Consider the following 20,119-nt stretch of genomic DNA (forward strand, 5'->3'; position numbering starts at 1 on the left):
CAGCTCGACGTGCATACGTAAGTATAAACGGAGCGTTGGGAAGACGAGCCGGGGATCCGGATAAACGCACAACGCACAACGTTGGACAGCTGGACGGACAGACGGACGGACAGCCAGACGGACAGCTTCAGGTCGGATAGGCCTCAAGCTTGAGCGAAGCCATACGTAGTTCCACACACTTGGTCGCACTTCGGGCGTTGGTTCGTCTTTTTTGTGATGATGTTTTTTTTTTCTTCTTTCTTTTTGTTTTTGACCGTTGGGCTAATGTGGCGCATACGTAATGCGAATGAGTGTGTGTTTGAGGCAGCAGTGACATGACATGTGCGCTCGTTTCTCGTTTCACGTTTCGGCTTTGTCAACTACTATTTAGTGCAGAAAATGCGTAAATTATTCAAGCAGCGCCTCGCTATAAAAGCATTTAGTTAAGGGAGCGACTCGAAATACATATAGTACTCATCGTAAGTACTGAACCAATGGATGGATGATTATGATAGTTGGTAGTTGGTGGCAAATGACACGGCAAGGTCGTCAGCAAGGTCGTCGTCGTCGTCGCATCAGCTTATGGGACACTCACTGACCAAATGGCCAAACTCACTTGCACTGACAGAAAAACTTAATTAAACCATAAAAATTAAAGATTTATGAAATGATTTCCACTCGACTGCATGTCAGCTGCGAAGTCAGAGGCTGAGGTAGATGTAAGCTGGCTCGTTGGATGGCAGAATAAATGCTTCGGACAATAAAGCCCAGTTAACTCGCCCACTGCCTGACAATTTAAAGCCACTTGATTTGGTGTGCGTGCTTAATGCTTGGATTCTCTGTAGCCGGCAACTCAAGCGTTTGGTAATCCAAGCCTCTTGTGCGCTTGCCACTCGACGTTTTAGCTATTCATTAGTGCGCTTGGCGCACTGTGGTCTGATATGGTGTGGTGTGGTGTGATGTTGACCCACCAAGTTGCCACCAAGCCACCATGGGACACAAAGCCAACAACGTTTGCTTGAATCTGGCTTACCGCATATAATAAAATTTCTGCGTGGTTAGCAGTGAAAGAGAATCGCAAGATACGAGTACACGGAAAAAGGGTTGTGAAGAGGTCTAAAGACCAAACGAGCTGCTTGAATCCACAAGCTTTTGCCAAGCACACCAACTATACGTACATATGCGCACATACATACGTACTATATAGTACATTCTACTATGTTATGTATATTGAAAATCCAATTTAAAAATATAAATGTTTAATGCGCCCTTTAATACTGTGTTCAATTAACTTTGACCCAGCTCGTACACGTCGTCAAGCTTTTTTTGTTTCACAATTTGATTAAATTGCAAAGGCATGTTGCTGGAAGAGTGAGAGCAGCAACGAATGCTGGCGCCAACTGTTGTATAAATTTAAGGATAGTTCACCTGTTGTAGAAATTTTGAAAGTGCTAGCTCTAGAAACGCAGAATGCAACAAAATGTTGTGTAAAGAAGTAATTAATAATGAGTTATAAAGTAGTGTTACATTTGAAATTTTTTTTGTGAATTGCTGCGTTAATATTTTGAAGGCCTAAGGTGTCATTGCTATTATTTATTCAACTATAGAAAAGTTCAATAAGCCTTAATCTGATACATATCGTAATTGTGGTGGTGGCGCCGACAAATGTCAAAAAGTTTTTCTTAACACAATCGAATAAAAACGTAGGCTGCATTGCTAAAAAGAATTAATGAACAATTGGATTTATTGAACGTAAATTTGCATGAATAGAAGAACTGCTTTCACAGAGGTAAGGGTAAGAGCACGGTTCTCCGGTGAAGACCCTTAGGACAGAGTAGCTGAGAGCACTGGAACTTAGAGTGGTTCCGTGTATGAGAAAGCATTATAAGCGAGCGAAAAATCATTGAGTGATTTCGATCGGTGAAGCGAAGAGAGTGTCACTCACTTACAAATGCGTTCGCCTCAACAGTAATGAAATAAATTAATGAATTAACTGATCTTGGTTTTATTGCAACATTTCTTGGGATAGTATTTTGATATAAATTTCATTGTGTTGGAAAAGAAGTGATGAGAGGCATTGGTTCAAGGGGCGAAAACTATTGCTTTTGCCCAGCCTCTAGACAGTTTATTTTGATTTGTAATATCATATACGTAGGTAGCTCTTTAATTCTTGTTGCTTGTATTTGATTGCCATTTGCGAATTTAATTTTTATTTTGGTATTCTTTTCTGTAACTTTCAGGCGAGCGACTCATACAATATGCGAGTGAGAATCTTGTGACGGAGGTGCTAATACATCCGCAATACAATACACTCATACAATGTATGCGCAATTTACTCAGCAGTTTTACGAGGCATCGCCACATTATACACGCTGGCTACACCTTTACCGGCAACGGTTCTTGGATACTACAGGTGCGACTCATCTAACATAATGATCGAAATTTGATTGGTATATTAATTATTGTATTCAATATTGAATAGGATGGCACCTTTTCGGTGGCTGACTTTGCGGAGGCATTTCAAGAGCACGACGTACAAAGGGTTATACGCGCCTATGCGGATACCATTACAATGAACATACACTGCGCCGATGCAGGCCTATGGCATACCCTGCCGGATAAGGTATTTGCACGTCAGTGCAAGATACGCATTAATCCGGTAGATGTGCTGGATACCAGCAGCGAGTGCATCAATGCTTTTATAGGTAAGCAGACTTTCTTACTTACGTAAATTGCAACTGGAATTTCATTTGTCGTTTCGCCTTCTGTGCAGATTACTTGGCGCCCATGGTGGTGCCGACGTCACTGCGTGAACTGCTGGAGACATCCGATGTGGTTGGCAATATACGATTCACGCATCCCACGCTCTACGTCTTTCCCGGCGGCCAAGGCGATGCGGCTCTCTTTGGCATCAACGGCTTTAATATGCTTGGTGAGGCAGCATACACTGCAGCAGTCCAGAGAACTTTTCATTAAAACTTAATTTTTGGAATATTTCTCTGCAGTTGATGGCGGCTTCAATCGTAAAGCTTGTTTCTGGGACTTTGCAAGGCACCTGGATCGTCTGGATGCGGTGCTGATGACACGCCTCAATAACAGCAATGTCCAGGGCTTGGGCGCTGTCGTGTCACGCAAGCGAGACTCGCATGTCTATCCACAGATCGGGCATTTCTTTGGAAATGTGCCTGACCGCAAGGGTGGACTGCCCAGTCCCGACGGTGATAAGGATCGCAATCCACTGCTGATTGATCTCTTTGAGCGTGGTCATGGTCTGGTCAATGATCTCAAGTCGCTGGACTTGAAGCCACAGTCCTGCTATCGCAATCAGGAGCCAATTAATCTGTATCACAAGGTGGGACATGGCACACTGGACATGTATGTGATAAGTCCGTCACGTGACTCCAAAGAGGTGAAGGAATTTATGCAGAAATGGAATTCAGGTGATCAGCGACTGTTCGCCGCTCGGGATACCAAGGAATTCAATTTCCCGCTGCAGAATTTGGTATCCATCTGTGCGCTGCTTGTGTGGCAGCCGGCCAACCCAGACGATACCATTACGCGCATCCTATTTCCGGGCAGCACACCCGACTTCAAGATCCAAGAAGGTCTGGAGAAGCTCAAGCATCTCGAGTTCATGAAACACTCGACCTGCACAGCCAAGTCCATAGCACCAGCCATACAAACCGTGACCAGTACCCGCAAGACTCTCAAGTCGGCCATTGAGGCGACTCCGCCCAGTGCCAGTTACAAGTCCAGCAAATTCGGTCCAGTTGCTCCAGCCGCTGTGGCTGTGCAACAGGATAACAAGGCCAAGGAGGCAAAGGAAGCAGCAGCAGCCGCAGCAGCTGCCGCAGCGGCTGCAGCAGCAGCAGCTACAGCAGCGGCAGCTTCAACTGAGCTCACTAGCGAACAAGTGGAGGCAATAACACCTCTTGTGCATGCTAAAGCCGACTCAATTGATACGGATGAGCCGGAGGCTGAGCAGGAGCCAGCTGTCGATACTGGTGATGAGTTGGCACCAGAGCCCAGCGCCCCCTCAGCTGAGCCCGTCGAGCAGGAGGACAACAAAGAGGCTGACGAAGATAAGGTTGAGGTCTTGATTGTTAAGCCCCAGGCGACCGGTGTGCCAACTAAGGATGCGGTCGATGCTCCCGCTGCAGAGGTGGGCAGCAAGACCGCCAAAGCTGCCAAGGGCAAGCCAGACAAGCCACGCGCCGAGGTTAAGCCTGTTGTGCGCTCAAGGATTGATACCAAACCACCCAAGTCCATGGATCGCAAGCTGGTGAAGCGTGACGAGAAGAAGAGCTCGCCAACAGCAACGCCAGCCGCAAGTCGAACGCCAGCGACTCGTGACGTTAAGTCCAAGGTGATGACGCGCACCACAAAGTCGAGCCCTAGCAGCACGCCAGCCAAGAGCGCCAAGGAGGCTAACAATCGCAAGGTGCTTGAGTCCAAGCAACAACAAGCGACAGCAACTCGCCAAAGCACCAGCAGCACTCGCCGCACCGTTAGCACACTGGAGAAGAAAACCCAACAGCAAACGGAGTCCAAGACAACAGCGCAATCTTCTGCACAAGCAGCCCAACGCAAACCGATCTCGAGGCGTCCACGTGGTGTATCGCCATCCAAGCGAGCCCCGGCACCTGGTAGCCCCATTAAGTCGGCGAAGCCAAAGCCTGATTTGAAGAAATCGCGACTGGACAAGGGCGGCACCACAGACTCTAGCTTGGTGTCCACACCGTCAGCGGATGATGCGACAGCTGCCAAGAAGATGCTGGAGCTGAGTGCCTCACAGGAACTCGATGCGGAGAAGCAGCGTGAACTCGACGATCTGAAGGAGGAGCAAGAGGTGGTGCGTGAAATCGAGGCGGTATTCAGCCGGGACGAGATGAAGCGGCACCATTTGATTAAGGCTGAGTTGCGTGAGATGGCCAAGCAGGACAGCACTACCGAGGCCGAAGAAGAGGAGGAGTATTTGATCATTGAGAAAGAGGAGGTGGAGCAGTACACAGAAGATTCAATCATCGAACATGAGCAGGAAAGCAGCATTACCAAAGAGGAAGAGATTCAAAAACATCAACGCGATTCACAGGAATCGGAAAAGAAACGCAAGAAGAGCGCCGAAGAAGAAATTGAAGCAGCTATTGCCAAGGCTGAAGCGGAGGAGAGAAAGGCGCGTCTCGAAGTTGGCGATGCAGGCAGACATGAATTGCATGAGCAAACCGAGATTAAAGCCGAGGTGCAAGAGATCATTGCCACTGCCAAGGACATTGTCAAGTCCCGCACTGACGAGCAGCAACAGGCCAAGACCGTTGAAGAGGAGTTCTCATCACCAACGCCTGAGGAGAAGCTCAGTAGTGCTAAGAAAACATCAGACACCAAAGATGAACCTATTGAAGCTCCTGAAGCGCTACCCATAAACCTGCAGGAAAGTCTTCCAGAGGAAAAATTCTCAGCCACCATCGAATCTGGCGCCACTACGGCGCCCACACTACCGGAAGATGAACGTATTCCGCTTGACAAGATCAAGGAGGATTTGGTTATCGAAGAGAAATACGTAAAGGAAGAAACCAAAGAAATTGAGGCTATGATTATTGCTACCGTTTCCGTTCCCGTGGCAACGGTGGCAGCTGCATCCCTCATTGCTCCCACTGAAACGAAAATTGAAATAAGTGCCGAGCCGCTGGCTACTGGTACGGATTTAGCTGAACGTATTCTACCTAAGAAAATGACATTCGAAGCTCAACAAAATCTAATGCGAGATGTGATCAAAACTCCAGATGAAGTCGCTGACTTGCCCGTTCATGAAGAGGCTGACTTGGGGGTGTACGAGAAAGATTCACATGATGCTGGTGCTAAGAGTATTTCTCACAAGGAGGAGACAGCCAAGGAGGAAAAAGAGACCGAGGATGAAAAAGAGATTAAAGAAACTGAGGCACCAGAAGATGCAGAAGATAAGTCTGAGCCCGATCAGGAAATGCCAGAAAAGATCACTGCCACGCTGGAAACCGCTGCAACCCGAGATACTACTGAAAAGAAATCCGAGCAAGCCATCGTCGAAGTCGCACTGCCTGCTGAAGTAGCAGAGAAAGCTATTTCCGAATCTGATAAGAAAGAGCAAGCAGCTGCATCTGAGAAGAAATCGGACAGTACCCCAGAGGAGAAAGAAGCTAGCGATATTACTTCAGAAGACGAGTTGCCAGTCCATTTGGTTCAACCCACTGCTGCCCCCACAAAAGTGAAAGACCGTGAAGATACCGTATCTCTCGAGAGCCCTGCGACGATTGAGGAAGCTATTGAAATAGAAATGCAGATAGCTAAACAAGAATCGCAGAAACTATCCACTCAAATTGACAAACAATTAGAATGCAAACTTGAGTCCGAAATTACCAAAGTCGAATCTGCTCCAGTCAAAACTCAAGCATCTCCAGCAGGATCGAAAGATGTTTCTCTTCCGGAATCCGTAGGAGAAACTGAGAAACCAGAAGGTTCATCACGGCGAGTTTCAATCACAAGTACGAAAGAAGAAAAGTTGAAATCTTCACCAGCTTCAAAGGAGGCATCGCGTCCAGGATCTGTAGCTGAAAGCGAGAAAGATGCTGAAATTAAAGAAACAAGTACAGCGACATCACGGCGTCAATCAGCCGCAGAAAGCGTAAAACCGGAAAGTGCAAAAGATGGTCAATCTCAAGAACCATCCAAAGATGTATCAAGACGCGTATCAGAAGCAGAAATAGTGAAAGTTGAACATGAGAAAGCTGAAGAAGCGCAGAAAGATAAGTCAAAGGAACCGTCCCGACGAGAATCTGTAGCTGAGAGTATCAAGGCCGAGAGTGTTAAAGATGACAAGTCTATACCAGCTTCTAAAGAAGCATCTCGACGAGCATCCGTTGCAGAAAGTGATATAGTGGAAACAGAGAAGCCAGCGAGTGCAAAGGAGGGAATGTCAAAGGAGCCTTCAAGACGCGAGTCTGTTGCCGAAAGTATAAAGCCTGATAGTGCCAAGGATGATAAATCTACGCCTGCTTCAAAAGAAACCTCCAGACCACAATCTGTTGCAGAAAGCCTTAAAGCCGAATCTGGAAAGCCAGAAAGTGTGAAAGATGTTTTGTCAAAGGAGTCCTCTAGACGGGAATCGCTTGTAGAAATTATAAAAGCAGAAAGTGTCACGGAAGACAAGTCAATTCCAGCCTCTAAGGAAGTGTCGCGCCCTGGATCCGTAGCAGATAGCTTAAAAGCAGAATACGAAAAGACAGAAAGCGTAAAAGACGATTTGTCCAAGGAACCTTCAAGACGCGAATCTTTGGCTGAAATTGCAAAGCCTGAAAAGGTTATAGATGAAAAGTCTTTACCTGTGTCTAAAGAAGTATCACGACCAGAATCAGTTGCTGAAAGTGTTAAACCAGAAAGTTTAAAAGATGATAAGTCCTTACCTGTTTCAAAAGAAGCCTCACGTCCTGGATCAGTTGTTGGAAGCGTGAAAGACGATGCAGAAAAACCAGAAAGTGTTGATGCTGCATCAAAAGAGCCATCTAGACCTCACTCTGTTGCTGAAAGTGTTAAGCCTGAAAGTAGCAAAGACGATCAATCGCAACCTGCTTCAAAGGAAGTATCCAGGCCAGAATCTGTCGCAGAGAGTGGCAAAGCGGAATCTGAAAAACCCGAGAGTATTAAGGACGAAGAGTCTAAAGGGCCTTCTCGACGAGAATCTGTTGCAGAGAGCATTAAACCAGAAAGTGTCCAAGACGAAAAGAGTATTCCTGCCTCCAAGGAAGTATCACGACCCGAATCTGTAGCAGACAGTGTGAAAGCTGAGTCCGAGAAGCCAGAAAGCCAGACGGACGATAAGTCAAAGGAACCTTCTCGTCGAGAATCTATGGCTGAAAGTGTTAAACTTGAAAACCTAAAAGATGATAAAACTCTATCCGCTTCAAAAGAACCTTCGCGACCTGGATCAGTTGTCGGAAGCGTGAAAGACGATGTAGAAAAACCAGAGAGTCTGGATGCTGAATCCAAAGAGCCATCCAGACCTCACTCGGTTGCTGAAAGTAGTAAAGACGATAAGTCTCAACCTGCTTCGAAAGAAGTGTCAAGGCCAGAATCTGTAGCAGAGAGCGGCAAAGCGGAATCTGAAAAACCAGAGAGTGTTAAGGACGAAGAGTCTAAGTCAAAGGAGCCTTCTCGACGAGAATCTGTTGCAGAAAGTATTAAACCAGAAAGTCTCCAAGACGAAAAGAGTATTCCTGCCTCCAAGGAAGTATCACGACCTGAATCTGTAGCAGAAAGTGTAAAAGCTGAGTCCGAGAAGCCAGAAAGTCAGACGGACAATAAGTCAAAGGATCCTTCTCGACGAGAATCTATGACTGAAAGTGTTAAACCCGAAAGTGTCCAAGACGATAAGAGTATTCCTGCTTCGAAGGAAGCATCACGACCTGTATCTGTAGCAGAGAGCGTAAAAGCCGATTCTGATAAGCCAGAAAGTGTGAAGGAACAATTTTCTACGGAACCTTCCAGGCGAGAATCACTTGTGGAAAGCACAAAACCTGATAGTGTTAAGGATGATAAGTCTCTCCCGGTATCAAAAGAACATTCCCGACCTGGATCTGTTGCTGAAAGTGTAAAAGATGACGCTGAAAAACCAGAAAGCGAAACGGATGCTCAGTCCAAGGAGCCTTCTCGACCTGAATCTGTCGCTGACAGCGTCAAAGATGATAAGTTGCAACCTGCTTCGAAAGAAGTGTCAAGGCCAGAATCTGTAGCAGAAAGCGGCAAAGCGGAATCTGAAAAACCAGAGAGTGTTAAGGACGAAGCGTCTAAAGAGCCTTCTCGACGAGAATCTGTTGCAGAGAGTATTAAGCCAGAAAGTGTCCAGGACGAGAAAAGTATTCCTGCCTCCAAGGAAGCATCCCGACCTGAATCTGTAGCAGAGAGCGTAAAGGCTGAGTCTGAGAAACCAGAAAGCCTGAAAGAAGATAAGTCAAAGGAGCCTTCTCGGCGAGAGTCTATTGCTGAAAGTGTTAAACCAGAAAGTCTGAAGGACGATAAGTCAAAGGAGTCTTCTCGGCGAGAATCTGTAGCTGAAAGCGTTAAACCAGAGAGTCTAATGGATGATAAATCTCTACCCGCTTCAAAGGAACCCTCACGACCTGGATCAGTTGCCGGAAGCGTAAAAGATGATGCCGAGAAACCTGAGATTCTAAAAGACGCCCAATCTATAGAATCTTCTCGACCAGTATCTGTTGCTGAAAGTGTTAAAGACGATAAGTCTCAACCTGGTTCGAAAGAAATGTCAAGGCCAGAATCTGTAGCAGAGAGCGGCAAAGCGGAATCTGACAAACCCGAGAGTGTTAAGGACGAAGCGTCTAAACAGCCTTCTCGACGGGAATCTATTGCAGAGAGCATTAAACCAGAAAGTGTCCAAGACGAGAAGAGTATTCCTGCCTCCAAGGAAGTATCACGACCAGAATCTGTAGCAGAAAGCGTAAAAGCCGAATCTGAGAAGCCAGAAAGTCTGAGGGACGATAAGTCGAGGGAGCCTTCTCGTCGAGAATCTGTGGCTGAAAGTGTTGAGCCAGATAGTTTGAAGGACGATAAGTCAAAGGAGCCATCTCGGCGAGAATCTGTGGCTGAAAGCGTTAAAGCAGATAGTTTAAAGGATGATAAATCTCTACCCACTTCAAAAGAACCCTCACGACCTGGCTCAGTTGCCGAAAGTGGAAAAGATGATGCTGAGCAGCCTGAGATTATAAAAGACGCCCAATCTAAAGAATCTTCTCAACCAGTATCTGTTGCTGAAAGTGTTAAAGACGATAAGTCTCAACCTGCTTCGAAAGAAGTGTCAAGGCCAGAATCTGTAGCAGAGAGCGGAAAAGCGGAATCTGACAAACCCGAGAGTGTTAAGGACGAAGCTTCTAAAGAGCCTTCTCGACGAGAATCTACTGCAGAGAGTATTAAACCAGAAAGTGTCCAAGACGAGAAAAGTATTCCTGCCTCCAAGGAAGCATCCCGACCTGAATCTGTAGCAGAGAGCGTTAAAGCTGAGATTGAGAAGCCAGAAAGTCTGATTGGCGATAAGTCAAAGGAGACTTCTAGGCGAGAATCTCTTGTTGAAAGCACAAAGCCCGAAAGTGTTAAAGATGACAAATCTCTGCCAGTTTCGAAGGAGGTATCACGACCTGGATCTGTTGCTGAAAGTATCAAAGCAGAATTTGAAAAGCCAGAAAGTGAAAAGGACGATTTATCAAAAGAGCCATCACGTCGGGAGTCTATTGCTGAAAGTGTAAAGTTGGAAAGTGTTAAGGACGATAAGTCCGTACCAGCCTCTAAGGAAGTATCTCGTCCTGAATCTGTGGCAGAAAGCGTAAGGGCAGAATCTGAAAAGCCCGATAGTGTAAAAGCCGATATGTCTAAGGATGTATCAAAGGAACCTTCCAGACGAGAATCTATTGTTGAAAGTATTAAAGCTGAGAGTGTCAAGGATGACAAATCTGTTCCTGGCTCAAAAGATGTATCACGACCTGGATCTGCAGCAGAAAGCATTAAAGCTGAATCTGTACAAGTTGATACGTCGAAACAACCATCGCGACGTGAGTCTGTAACTGAGAGTGAACACCCAAGTCTCAAGGACGATAAATCTTCACTAACTTCCAAGGAAGCGTCGCGACCTCCATCTGTTGCCGGAAGTGCTAAGGATGACACTGAGAAAGCCGATAGTGTCAAAGATGAGAAATCGCCCATAGGATCTAAGGAGACGTCACGACCAGAATCTGTTACAGATAGTTTAAAGGATGATACCGTACGATCTGAAATCGAAAGAGAAGTTGCCGTAAAAGTAGAAAGTTTACAAGAGATTTCCAAGGAGGCTTCTCGTCGCGAATCTTTGGTGGAAAGCTTAAAAGATCAAAAGCTTTCATCTAAAGATACTTCCCGGCCTGCATCTGTTGCAGATGACACTAAGTATGAGCTTATAACAGAAGATATTCTGAAGGCTGAGGTGGTCGCCGAAACTGCTTCTTCTCCAATAGACAAAGCACCAACCTCTTTTGCAGAATTGGATTTAAAGTTGCATATCGATGAGAAGAAAGGAGATTATGCTACTGTATCAAGTCCTGTTGATGTTGCTGGCGGTGACTTTTCAGAAATCGTTTCAACTGCTTTGACAGAAACCGAATTCCAAATTAAGCCGGCAGAATTTACTAAAGTCAGCGCGATGCAAACTGCATCAAGTCCGGTTGATGAGGCAGTGAAGTCATTAGTTGATATTGAAGATAAATCCAAGGATGCCAGCCGACCTGAATCCATTGTTGATGAGGCAGAACATTCAGAGGCAGAATCGCAGAAAAAGTCGAGGGATCCTTCCCGACGGGAATCACTGATTGAGTCGGCAATTCCAACACACGAAAGTCTAATCGATGTTAAGTCCCCAATGGCATCCAAAGAAGTCTCCCGGCCAACATCTAAAGCCGAAAGTGTTCAGGATGAACCGGAAAAGCATGAATGTGTGAAAGACGAAGTGTCTAAAGATCCCTCAAGACGTGAATCTGTTGCTGAAAGTGTTAAAGCTGAAAGTGACAAGGATGACAAATCTGTTCCTGCTTCGAAAGACGTATCACGACCCGAATCTGTAGCCGAAAGCATTAAAGGTGATTCTCAGATACCAGATAGTCTAAAAGATGGCACATCAAAGGATACATCACGACGAGAGTCTGTCGCTGAAAGTGTAAGGCCGGAAAGCCACAAGGAAGAGAAGTCTACACCAGCTTCCAAAGAAGTTTCACGCCCTGTGTCTGTGGCTGAGAGTCTTAAAGAGAGTGGAAAGGATGAGAAATCTCCATCTGCATCCAAAGAAGTGTCGAGGCCAGAGTCTGTAGCAGAAACAGCATCTTCGCCCATTGACGAAGCACCAAAAGATTTTGAATTATTGGAGCATATCAATAAGGAAACGTTTGTTTTGAATTTCGAAACAAAAGGTAGTTTCCCTACATTATCCAGTCCTATTGAAGTGGCTGACGGCGACTTCATCAAATCAATTTCGAGCTCCACGACCGAAGCACAAGTCCCTACAAAGCCAGCAGAACGCTCAGAGGTTGGAGCTTCTCAGACAGCATCCAGTCCAGTGGATGAAGCTCCAAGTAGTCCTTTTGAAACTAAGGGCTCTTCAAAACCTGAATCCGTCGCAGATTTCACAGAAGATGCCACGGAGCAAAGAGCAAAGTCTCCCCTAATAACTATGGAAATATCGAGACCGGAATCTGTTGCCGAGAGTGTCAAGGATGAAATTACAGATGTACTAAGACCAGTATCAGCAGCAAAGAGCGTCAAAGATGAAACCGTGAAGACCGAAAGTACAAAGGATATGTCCCCTGCCGAATGTAAAAAGTCAGAGAGTGTTCAGGAGGATAAATCTTTACCTGCGTTTAAAGAAGTGTCCCCACCAGAATCAGTTGGGGAAAGTGTTAAAGAGGAACACGAAAAGATTGAGAGTGTGGTGGATAATAAGTCAATAGAAACTCCTCGTCGCACATCTGTAACTGAATGTACTAAGCCAGAAAGCCTACCCACTTCGAGAGAAACTTCACGACCAGGATCTGTTGCGGCCAGCGTGAAAGATGATGTTGAAAAGCCTGAAAGCCTAAAGGATGCACAGTCCAAGGAACCTTCTCGACCTGAATCTGTTGCTGAAAGTGTTAAAGACGATATACTGCAAGCTGCTTCAAAAGAAGTATCAAGGCCTGAATCTGTAACAGAGACCGGCAAAGCGGAATCTGAAAAACCCCAGAGTGTTAAGGACGAAGCTTCTAAAGAGCCTTCTCGACGAGAATCTGTTGCAGAGAGTATTAAGCCAGAAATTGTCCAGGACGAGAAAAGTATTCCTGCCTCCAAGGAAGTATCCCGACCTGAATCTGTAGCAGAGAGTATAAAAGCTGAGTCTGAGAAGCCAGAAAGTCTGAAGGGCGATCAGTCACAGGATCCTTCTCGGCGAGAATCTGTGGCTGAAAGTGTTAAACCGGAAAGTGTCCAGGACGATAAAAGTATTCCTGCCTCCAAGGAAGTATCCCGACCCGAATCTGTAGCAGAGAGCGTAAAAGCTGAGTCTGAGAAGCCAGAAAGTCTGAAAGACGATAAGTCAAAGGAACCTTCTCGGCGAGAGTCTGTTGCTGAAAGTATTAAACTCGAAAGCCTAAAGGACGATAAATCTCAACCACCTTCACAAGAACTTTCGCGACCTGGGTCTGTTGCCGAAAGTGTGAAAAGTGATGCGGAAAAACCAGAAAGTCTAAAGGATGAGAAGTCCAAGGACCCTTCTCGTCCTGAATCTGTCGCTGAGAGCATAAAGCCTGAGAGCGTCAAAGATGATAAGTCGCAACCTGCTTCGAAAGAAGTGTCAAGGCCAGAATCTGTAGCAGAGAGCGGCAAAGCGGAATCTGACAAACCCGAGAGTGTTAAGGACGAAGCTTCTAAAGAGCCTTCTCGACGAGAATCTGTTGCAGAGAGTATTAAACCAGAAAGTGTCCAAGACGAGAAAAGTATTCCTGCCTCCAAGGAAGTATCACGTCCCGAATCTGTAGCGGAAAGCGTAAAAGCTGAGTCTGAGAAGCCAGAAAGTCTGAAGGACGATAAGTCAAATGAGCCTTCTCGGCGAGAGTCTATTGCTGAAAGTGTTAAACCTGAAAACCTAAAGGATGACAAATCTCAACCGGCTTCACAAGAACCTTCGCGACCTGGATCGGTTGCCGACAGCGTGAAAGTTGATGTTGGAAAACCGGAAAGTCCAAAAGATGATAAGTCCAAGGAACCTTCTCGTGCTGAATCTGTCGCTGAAAGCATAAAGCTTGAAAGTGTTCAGGATGAAAAATCGCAACCTGCTTCGAAAGAAGTGTCAAGGCCGGAATCTGTGGCAGAAAGTATTAAAGCTGAGTCTGAGATGCCAGAGAGCCTTAAGGACGATAAGTCAAAGGAGCCATCTCGGCGAGAATCTGTGGCCGAAAGTGTTAAGCCTGAAAGTTTAAAAGATGATAAGTCTCCACTAGCTTCAAAAGAACCTTCACGACCTGCATCAGTTACCGAAAGCGTGAAAGATGATATAGCAAAATCAGAAAGTCTAATGGATGATAGGTCCAAGGAACCTTCTCGTGCTGAATCTGTCGCTGAGAGCATAAAGCCTGAGAGCGTCAAAGATGATAAGTCGCAACCTGCTTCGAAAGAAGTGTCAAGACCAGCATCTGTAGCAGAAAGCGGCAAAGCGGAATCTGAAAAACCAGAGAGTGTTAAGGACGAAGCGTCTAAAGAGCCTTCTCGACGAGAATCTACTGCAGAGAGTATTAAACCAGAAAGTGTCCAAGACGAGAAAAGTATTCCTGCCTCCAAGGAAGTATCCCGACCCGAATCTGTAGCAGAGAGCGTAAAAGCTGAGTCTGAGAAGCCCGACAGTCTGAAGGACGATAAGTCAAAGACACCTTCTAGGCGAGAATCTCTTGTAGAAAGCGCAAGGACCGAAAGTGTTAAGGATGAAAAGTCTCTGCCAGTTTCGAAGGAGGTATCACGACCTGCATCTGTTGCTGAAAGTATTAAAGCAGAATTTGAAAAGCCAGAAAGTGAAAAGGATGATTTATCAAAGGAGCCATCACGTCGGGACTCTATTGCCGAAAGCATTAAGTTGGAGAGTGTTAAGGATGATAAGTCCATACCTGCTTCCAAAGAAGTTTCACGACCTGAATCTGTGGCAGAGCAGCCATCTAAACCTGAATCTGCCGCTGAAAGTGGCCATCCATCGAAGGAAGTATCAAGACCTGAATCTGTAGCAGAAAGCGTTAAAGCTGAATCAGAGACCGATGGCAAGCCTCAAGAACAATCGCGGCGCGTATCGCTTGCAGATAGTACCAAGGATGATAAATCTCTTCCAGTATCCAGGGAGATTTCACGTCCGGGATCCGTTGCAGAAAGCACAAAAGATGGATTTGAAATGCCTGAAAAGGATGATAAATTGAAGGAGCTTTCCAGACCTGGATCAGTCGCTGAAAGTATTAAGAGTGATAAGTCTGCAACAGCCTCGAAGGAAGTTTCCCGACCAGCATCTGTAGCTGAAAGTGTAAAAGACAGAACCGAAAATGTGGAAATCGTAAAATCGATTGAGGCTTCTCGCTGTGAATCTGTTTCAGGAAGTATAAAGGTTGAAAGCGCAGTTGTTTCAAAGGAAGCATCCCGTCGTGAATCTGTCGATGATATAGAAGCGGAAAGTGTAAAACATGAGAAATCTTCTGTTGAGAAGCCCAAAGAGTCAGCAGATGAGAAGACAAAAGAACTTTCTCGCCCGGCCTCAGTTGCAGAAAGTGTTAAGTCTGAAGAATTAAAAGAAAAATCCCGTCCAGGATCTGTAGCTGAAAGTTTTAAGTCAAAAGAACTTTCCCGTCCTATTTCCGTTGCTGAGACTGTATCCTCCCCCATTGACGAAGCACCGAAAGAACTGCCAGACAAGAAAGAAAGCTTGATATTAGATCTAACATCAAAAGGCGACTTTCCCACTCTATCCAGTCCTGTCGACGTAGCTGATGGTGAATTCGCCCATACAATGTCGGGAGCAATAGAACTGGAAAAGCCCGCTGAGCGCAGTAAAGTAGGAGCCACTGCTACAGCCTCCAGCCCTGTGGATGAGGCCGCTCCCATTCTGGAATCGAGTGCCATTATTGAGGAACATATCATTCCAGAGACAAGCTCAAAAGTCAGTGCTGGCCTGGGTGACTTAAGTACAACTATTGTGGAAAATATTTCATCAAAATCTGACGCAATCGCTGCATTGTGTGAAGACAATTTGCAAACCATAAGCGAATCATTGGATAAAAAAACAGAAACTATAGTTGAAACATTGACACAGAAATTGGAAAGCACCAAAGATATGGTAGTCGAATCCTTGCAGCACATTAGTCAAGAAAGCTCAAAACAACTGACAGAGCTCGAGTCTGTTAAAGACGAGAAGCTGACAGAAATATCAAAAACAATAACATCTGTTACTGAAACTGTTGAAACTAAATTGGAAGAGAAACAATTGGATGTTATTGAGAAGATAGTGTCAACATCCGAAGTACTGTCTGAGAAATTATCGCAAGCTGATTCGATCACAGAGATATCTGAAGATGCGACAACTAAGGCTAATCTCGATTTGAGTGGTTTTTCAGAGCTGCGTGAAACACACATTACCACCGTTGACTCACCAGAATTTACAGTTACAATTTGTGATCGTGACGAGAGTGTTTTGCATGACATTAAAGAAGAAGATGAGGAGCATAGATTCTCGCCACCTACCGAAAAGGGAGCCATTGTACCAGAACAACCACTGCGACCCCTCTCACCCCGGGAGGAGGAAGTTGCCAAGATTGTTGCCGATGTAGCCAAGGTACTGAAGTCCGATAAGGATATTACCGATATAATACCCGACTTTGATGAAAAAGAGCTGGAGGAAAAACTAAAGACAACTGTTGTAACTGAAACTGAAACTGCAACCACTGATATTAAACAGAATATTGGTGTTGTGCACACACCAGCAGGTACCCCTGAGTCGCTTTCTGATAAAGTATCACCCACAAAAGATCTGGCATTAGATGAAAAACTATTGGAAATAAAGATGATGAAAGTGGACATTGAATCGGAAAAGTCTTCGCCAGACCAAAAATCTGGACCCGTATCCATCGAGGAGAAGGATAAAATTGAGCAATCGGAAAAATCGCAGCTGCGCGAAGGAGCTGCTAAAGCTGCAGTTGAAGAAACTAGCAAAGATACTTCTCGCCCAGCATCAGCTGCAAGCGCCGCGGTTGATGAATCTCATCAAGAACAATCAAGACAAAGCTCCAAAGAGCCATCACGTCCAGTGTCTGTGGCCAGCGTGCAAGACGATATACAGCTTAAGGATGAGAAGTCCGTAACATCAGTAAAAGACACTTCCAGGCCCGATTCGATAGCCAGCCATGTTAGCGAGAAAGAGACCGAATCGAGGCGAGAGTCCGTGCTATCAACAGCTGAATCCAAGGCTGAAAAATCGCCAACACACCCGAAAGACGACTCCAGACACGAATCGATTGCCAGCTATGTAAGCGAGAAGGAAGTCGACAAAGTTGAGGCAGAGTCTAGACGAGAATCTGTACTATCGACAGCCGAGAGCTTGAAAGTGGAAACCAAGGAGGCTTCCCGACCAGAATCGGCTGCCAGTCATGTCAGTGATAGCAAGTCAGCTGCTAAAGAAACAGAAGCAGAGATTTCACGACCAGCCTCGAGCGCAAGCCAGATTAGTGCCAAGGATGAAGAAACCTCCGACTCGCAACGTGGTTCGATTCTTATCTCATCAACCGAAAGCAAAAAAGAAGTCAAATCAAGCGAGTCTACAACCATTTCAAAGTCCATTACAAGTCAGTCGCACCTCAAAGAGGAATCCATTAGCGAGTCATTGAGCAGCAGCATGAAAGTTGAGGATAGCTCGCGTCGCGAATCCTTGTCCAGCTTATTGACCGATAAGGATACCAGCAAGTCAGCCAGCACAAGTGAATGTGTCACAAAGATTGTGGAAAAATCGTCAGCAACACAATTGGAAGAGCTGCTCATTCAATCTGAGGAGTGCTCCTCCGAGTCGATAGTCAGCGAGATTCAAACGACAACTTCACAAGCGAAGTCAAGTGGTCAAAGCACAAGCAAGGAAACAACATCCTCCAGCAGCACCACTCAGGAGACAATTAAGGATAGCTCCCTCAAGGAAACAGTAGCCGAGTTTTTGGCAACAGAAAAGATCATTTCGGCCAAGGAAACTTTCAGCGCTGAGGCCACAAAGACAGCTGAGGAATGCCTAAAGAAGGTCAGCTCAAGTGTAACTTCCTCTCAAAAGGCTCTGTTTGTGGGCACCGACGAATCGCGCCGTGAATCGCTGCTGAGTCACACCAGCGAGGGCCGACAGACGCACAGTGATCCCGAGGAAGATGAGAGTGATGATGATGGCCGTGCCAGCCTTAAGGAGGGTCGCTCCAAGTCGATTGCCACCATCATGATGACCAGCATCTACAAGCCCTCGGAGGAGGTCGAAGCTATTGCCGCCCTCAAGGAGGAGGACGACGACCAAGACGAACCCCAGGAAGTAGAGCAACACGAGCAGACAAAAACATCCTCAGCCACAACCACTAAGACAACCACACTTCTAGAGTCGAGCGAACAAAGCAGTAGCACAACAACCAAAATCAGCTCCACAGACACCAAGACAAAGGTCGAGTCCATTACACTTACACAAACACTGACAGGAAACGAAACAGAAACTGAAACAGATAGCACAGATCGCAAGACACCACCAACAGCACCAGTAAGCCCCAGCGTGAAGACGGCAAGCACTGCACCAGCTGGCTCCTCAAGCTGCGCCAAGAGCGAGTCGAGCGCTGCTAGCATTGCATCAACATCTGGCCCGTTGTCGCCCAAAGACATAAGTGGTAAGTCAAGTCCTGGTGCTTTAACCTCTGAAAGTCAATCCATACCAACACCGTTAGGGCGTGAATCACACACCGAGACACCAGAGTCATCGCCTAAGCCCACATCGCCTTTCCCACGTGTTAGCAAGGACGAACTTAAATCTCTAGACGTTGGTGTCACCGCCGGATTACCATCCGATGCTAGCGAAGTCAGCGGCGATGCTGCGGAATTGCTGCCCGAACTGCACGAGTTGCGTGGCATTGAGAGCACCACAGCGTTGAGTGGCAGCACCGAAAAAATCATAACCACAACCATAACCACAGTGACCAAGGTCATTTCCGCTGATGGCAAAGAGATTGTCACCGAACAAAAGACAGTCACCACTACCGACAGCTCCGAGCCCGACAGCGAGAAGGTTGTTGTGACCACAACACGCACAACCAGCGAAAGTGAGAAAAGCGAACGCGAACGCGAGCAAATGCTGCCCAAGGAGGTGGCCATGCTGCGTGGCATCTACCGCTCCAGCACACCAGGCAGCGACGAGGAGCGACTGGCCGGTGCCATGAGCGATGACGAACTGCCCGGTTCACCGCGCAGCTCCAGCTACGATCTGCAACGCTCCAGCTCTGGGGTGAGCAAGCGATCGGATCTGGATGCCGATGATAGCCAAGATGATATGATACCGCCACAGTACGGCAGCGAGGAGCATTCCACAGCACGTGCCGTACTGCCAACTCGGGCGACAGATCCCATGGCCACTTCGTTCTATGGCGCACTGCCCGATAGCTTCGATCCCAAGCCTAGCACCGAGCCCATACCCATACGTGGTGCCATGCTGGTGACCTACACGGAATCACCTCCGGCCAGCCAGTCGTCGGAGAGCGTGGAGAGCACCAGTCAGACCTGGGCGGGACATAAGTTCCTGGATGAGGCCGATAAGGATTTCCAGAAGGCCCTTGAAGAACATGTGCAGGCGCGTGGCGCCGAAGTGATGTCTTCCGTGACCGCCAAGTACTCATACTCGCCATCAAAGGCCGAAGAGGTCGAACAGATTGTCAGCAGCACTGCCGAGCGACAGCGTTTCCCCCTCAGCGATGTGCAAAAGGTGCGCAGCGGCGACAGTCTGTTGGCTAGCTTTGCTGGTCCAACTGGCGGCAGCAGCACCAGCAGCAGCACATCAACCACAATTGCTGCCTCAACAGATCCCAGTGGCACAGTGACAACCGTAACGACAACTACAACCACAACATCATCATCATCAGCAGAAACTGCAACTGCAGCTGCAGCATCAACATCAGCAACAGCGCCAAGCACTGGCGCATTGCCCAAGGACCGTCTTGAGGAGTGGGGCAAACCACTCGGATTGCCATCGCCAGCACCGTTGCCGGTCGAAGGCGCCGATATACGCACCACACCGAAGAAGGAGCGTCGCTTGGTGGCCACCAAGACGCGCCTGAACAATGAGAAGAACCTGCGCAAACGTAGCGAGTCACCCAACAAGGCCAAGAAGCCAGCTCCCGTATATGTGGATCTGACCTATGTGCCCCACAATGGTAACTCCTACTACGCACACGTTGACTTCTTCAAGCGCGTCCGTGCCCGCTACTATGTCTTCTCCGGTACCGAGCCTAGCCGCCAGGTCTACGATGCCCTGTTGGAAGCCAAACAAACCTGGGAGGACAAAGAGCTGGGTAAGTTGGGCAGT

At 46.9% G+C, this 20,119-nt stretch overlaps 1 protein-coding gene across 6 annotated transcripts in view; it reads left to right on the forward strand.

Moving 5' to 3' along the window:
- LOC133848657 (microtubule-associated protein futsch) overlaps nucleotides 1–20,119 on the forward strand; it is a 72,954-nt gene that overhangs the window by 48,088 nt on the left and 4,747 nt on the right. For 3 of the 6 annotated variants that reach the window (XM_062284301.1, XM_062284304.1, XM_062284303.1), the window contains exons 4-7: nucleotides 2,220–2,392; nucleotides 2,462–2,684; nucleotides 2,753–2,911; nucleotides 2,985–20,105. In XM_062284301.1, coding sequence (XP_062140285.1) covers nucleotides 2,220–2,392; nucleotides 2,462–2,684; nucleotides 2,753–2,911; nucleotides 2,985–20,105 — 17,676 coding nt within the window. The remainder of the gene's footprint in view (nucleotides 1–2,219; nucleotides 2,393–2,461; nucleotides 2,685–2,752; nucleotides 2,912–2,984; nucleotides 20,106–20,119) is intronic. The other 3 variants (XM_062284305.1, XM_062284306.1, XM_062284307.1) reach the window with 3 other exon arrangements.

Source organism: Drosophila sulfurigaster, chromosome X (assembly GCF_023558435.1).
Source record: "Drosophila sulfurigaster albostrigata strain 15112-1811.04 chromosome X, ASM2355843v2, whole genome shotgun sequence".
NCBI classification, from domain to species: Eukaryota; Metazoa; Arthropoda; class Insecta; order Diptera; family Drosophilidae; genus Drosophila; species Drosophila sulfurigaster.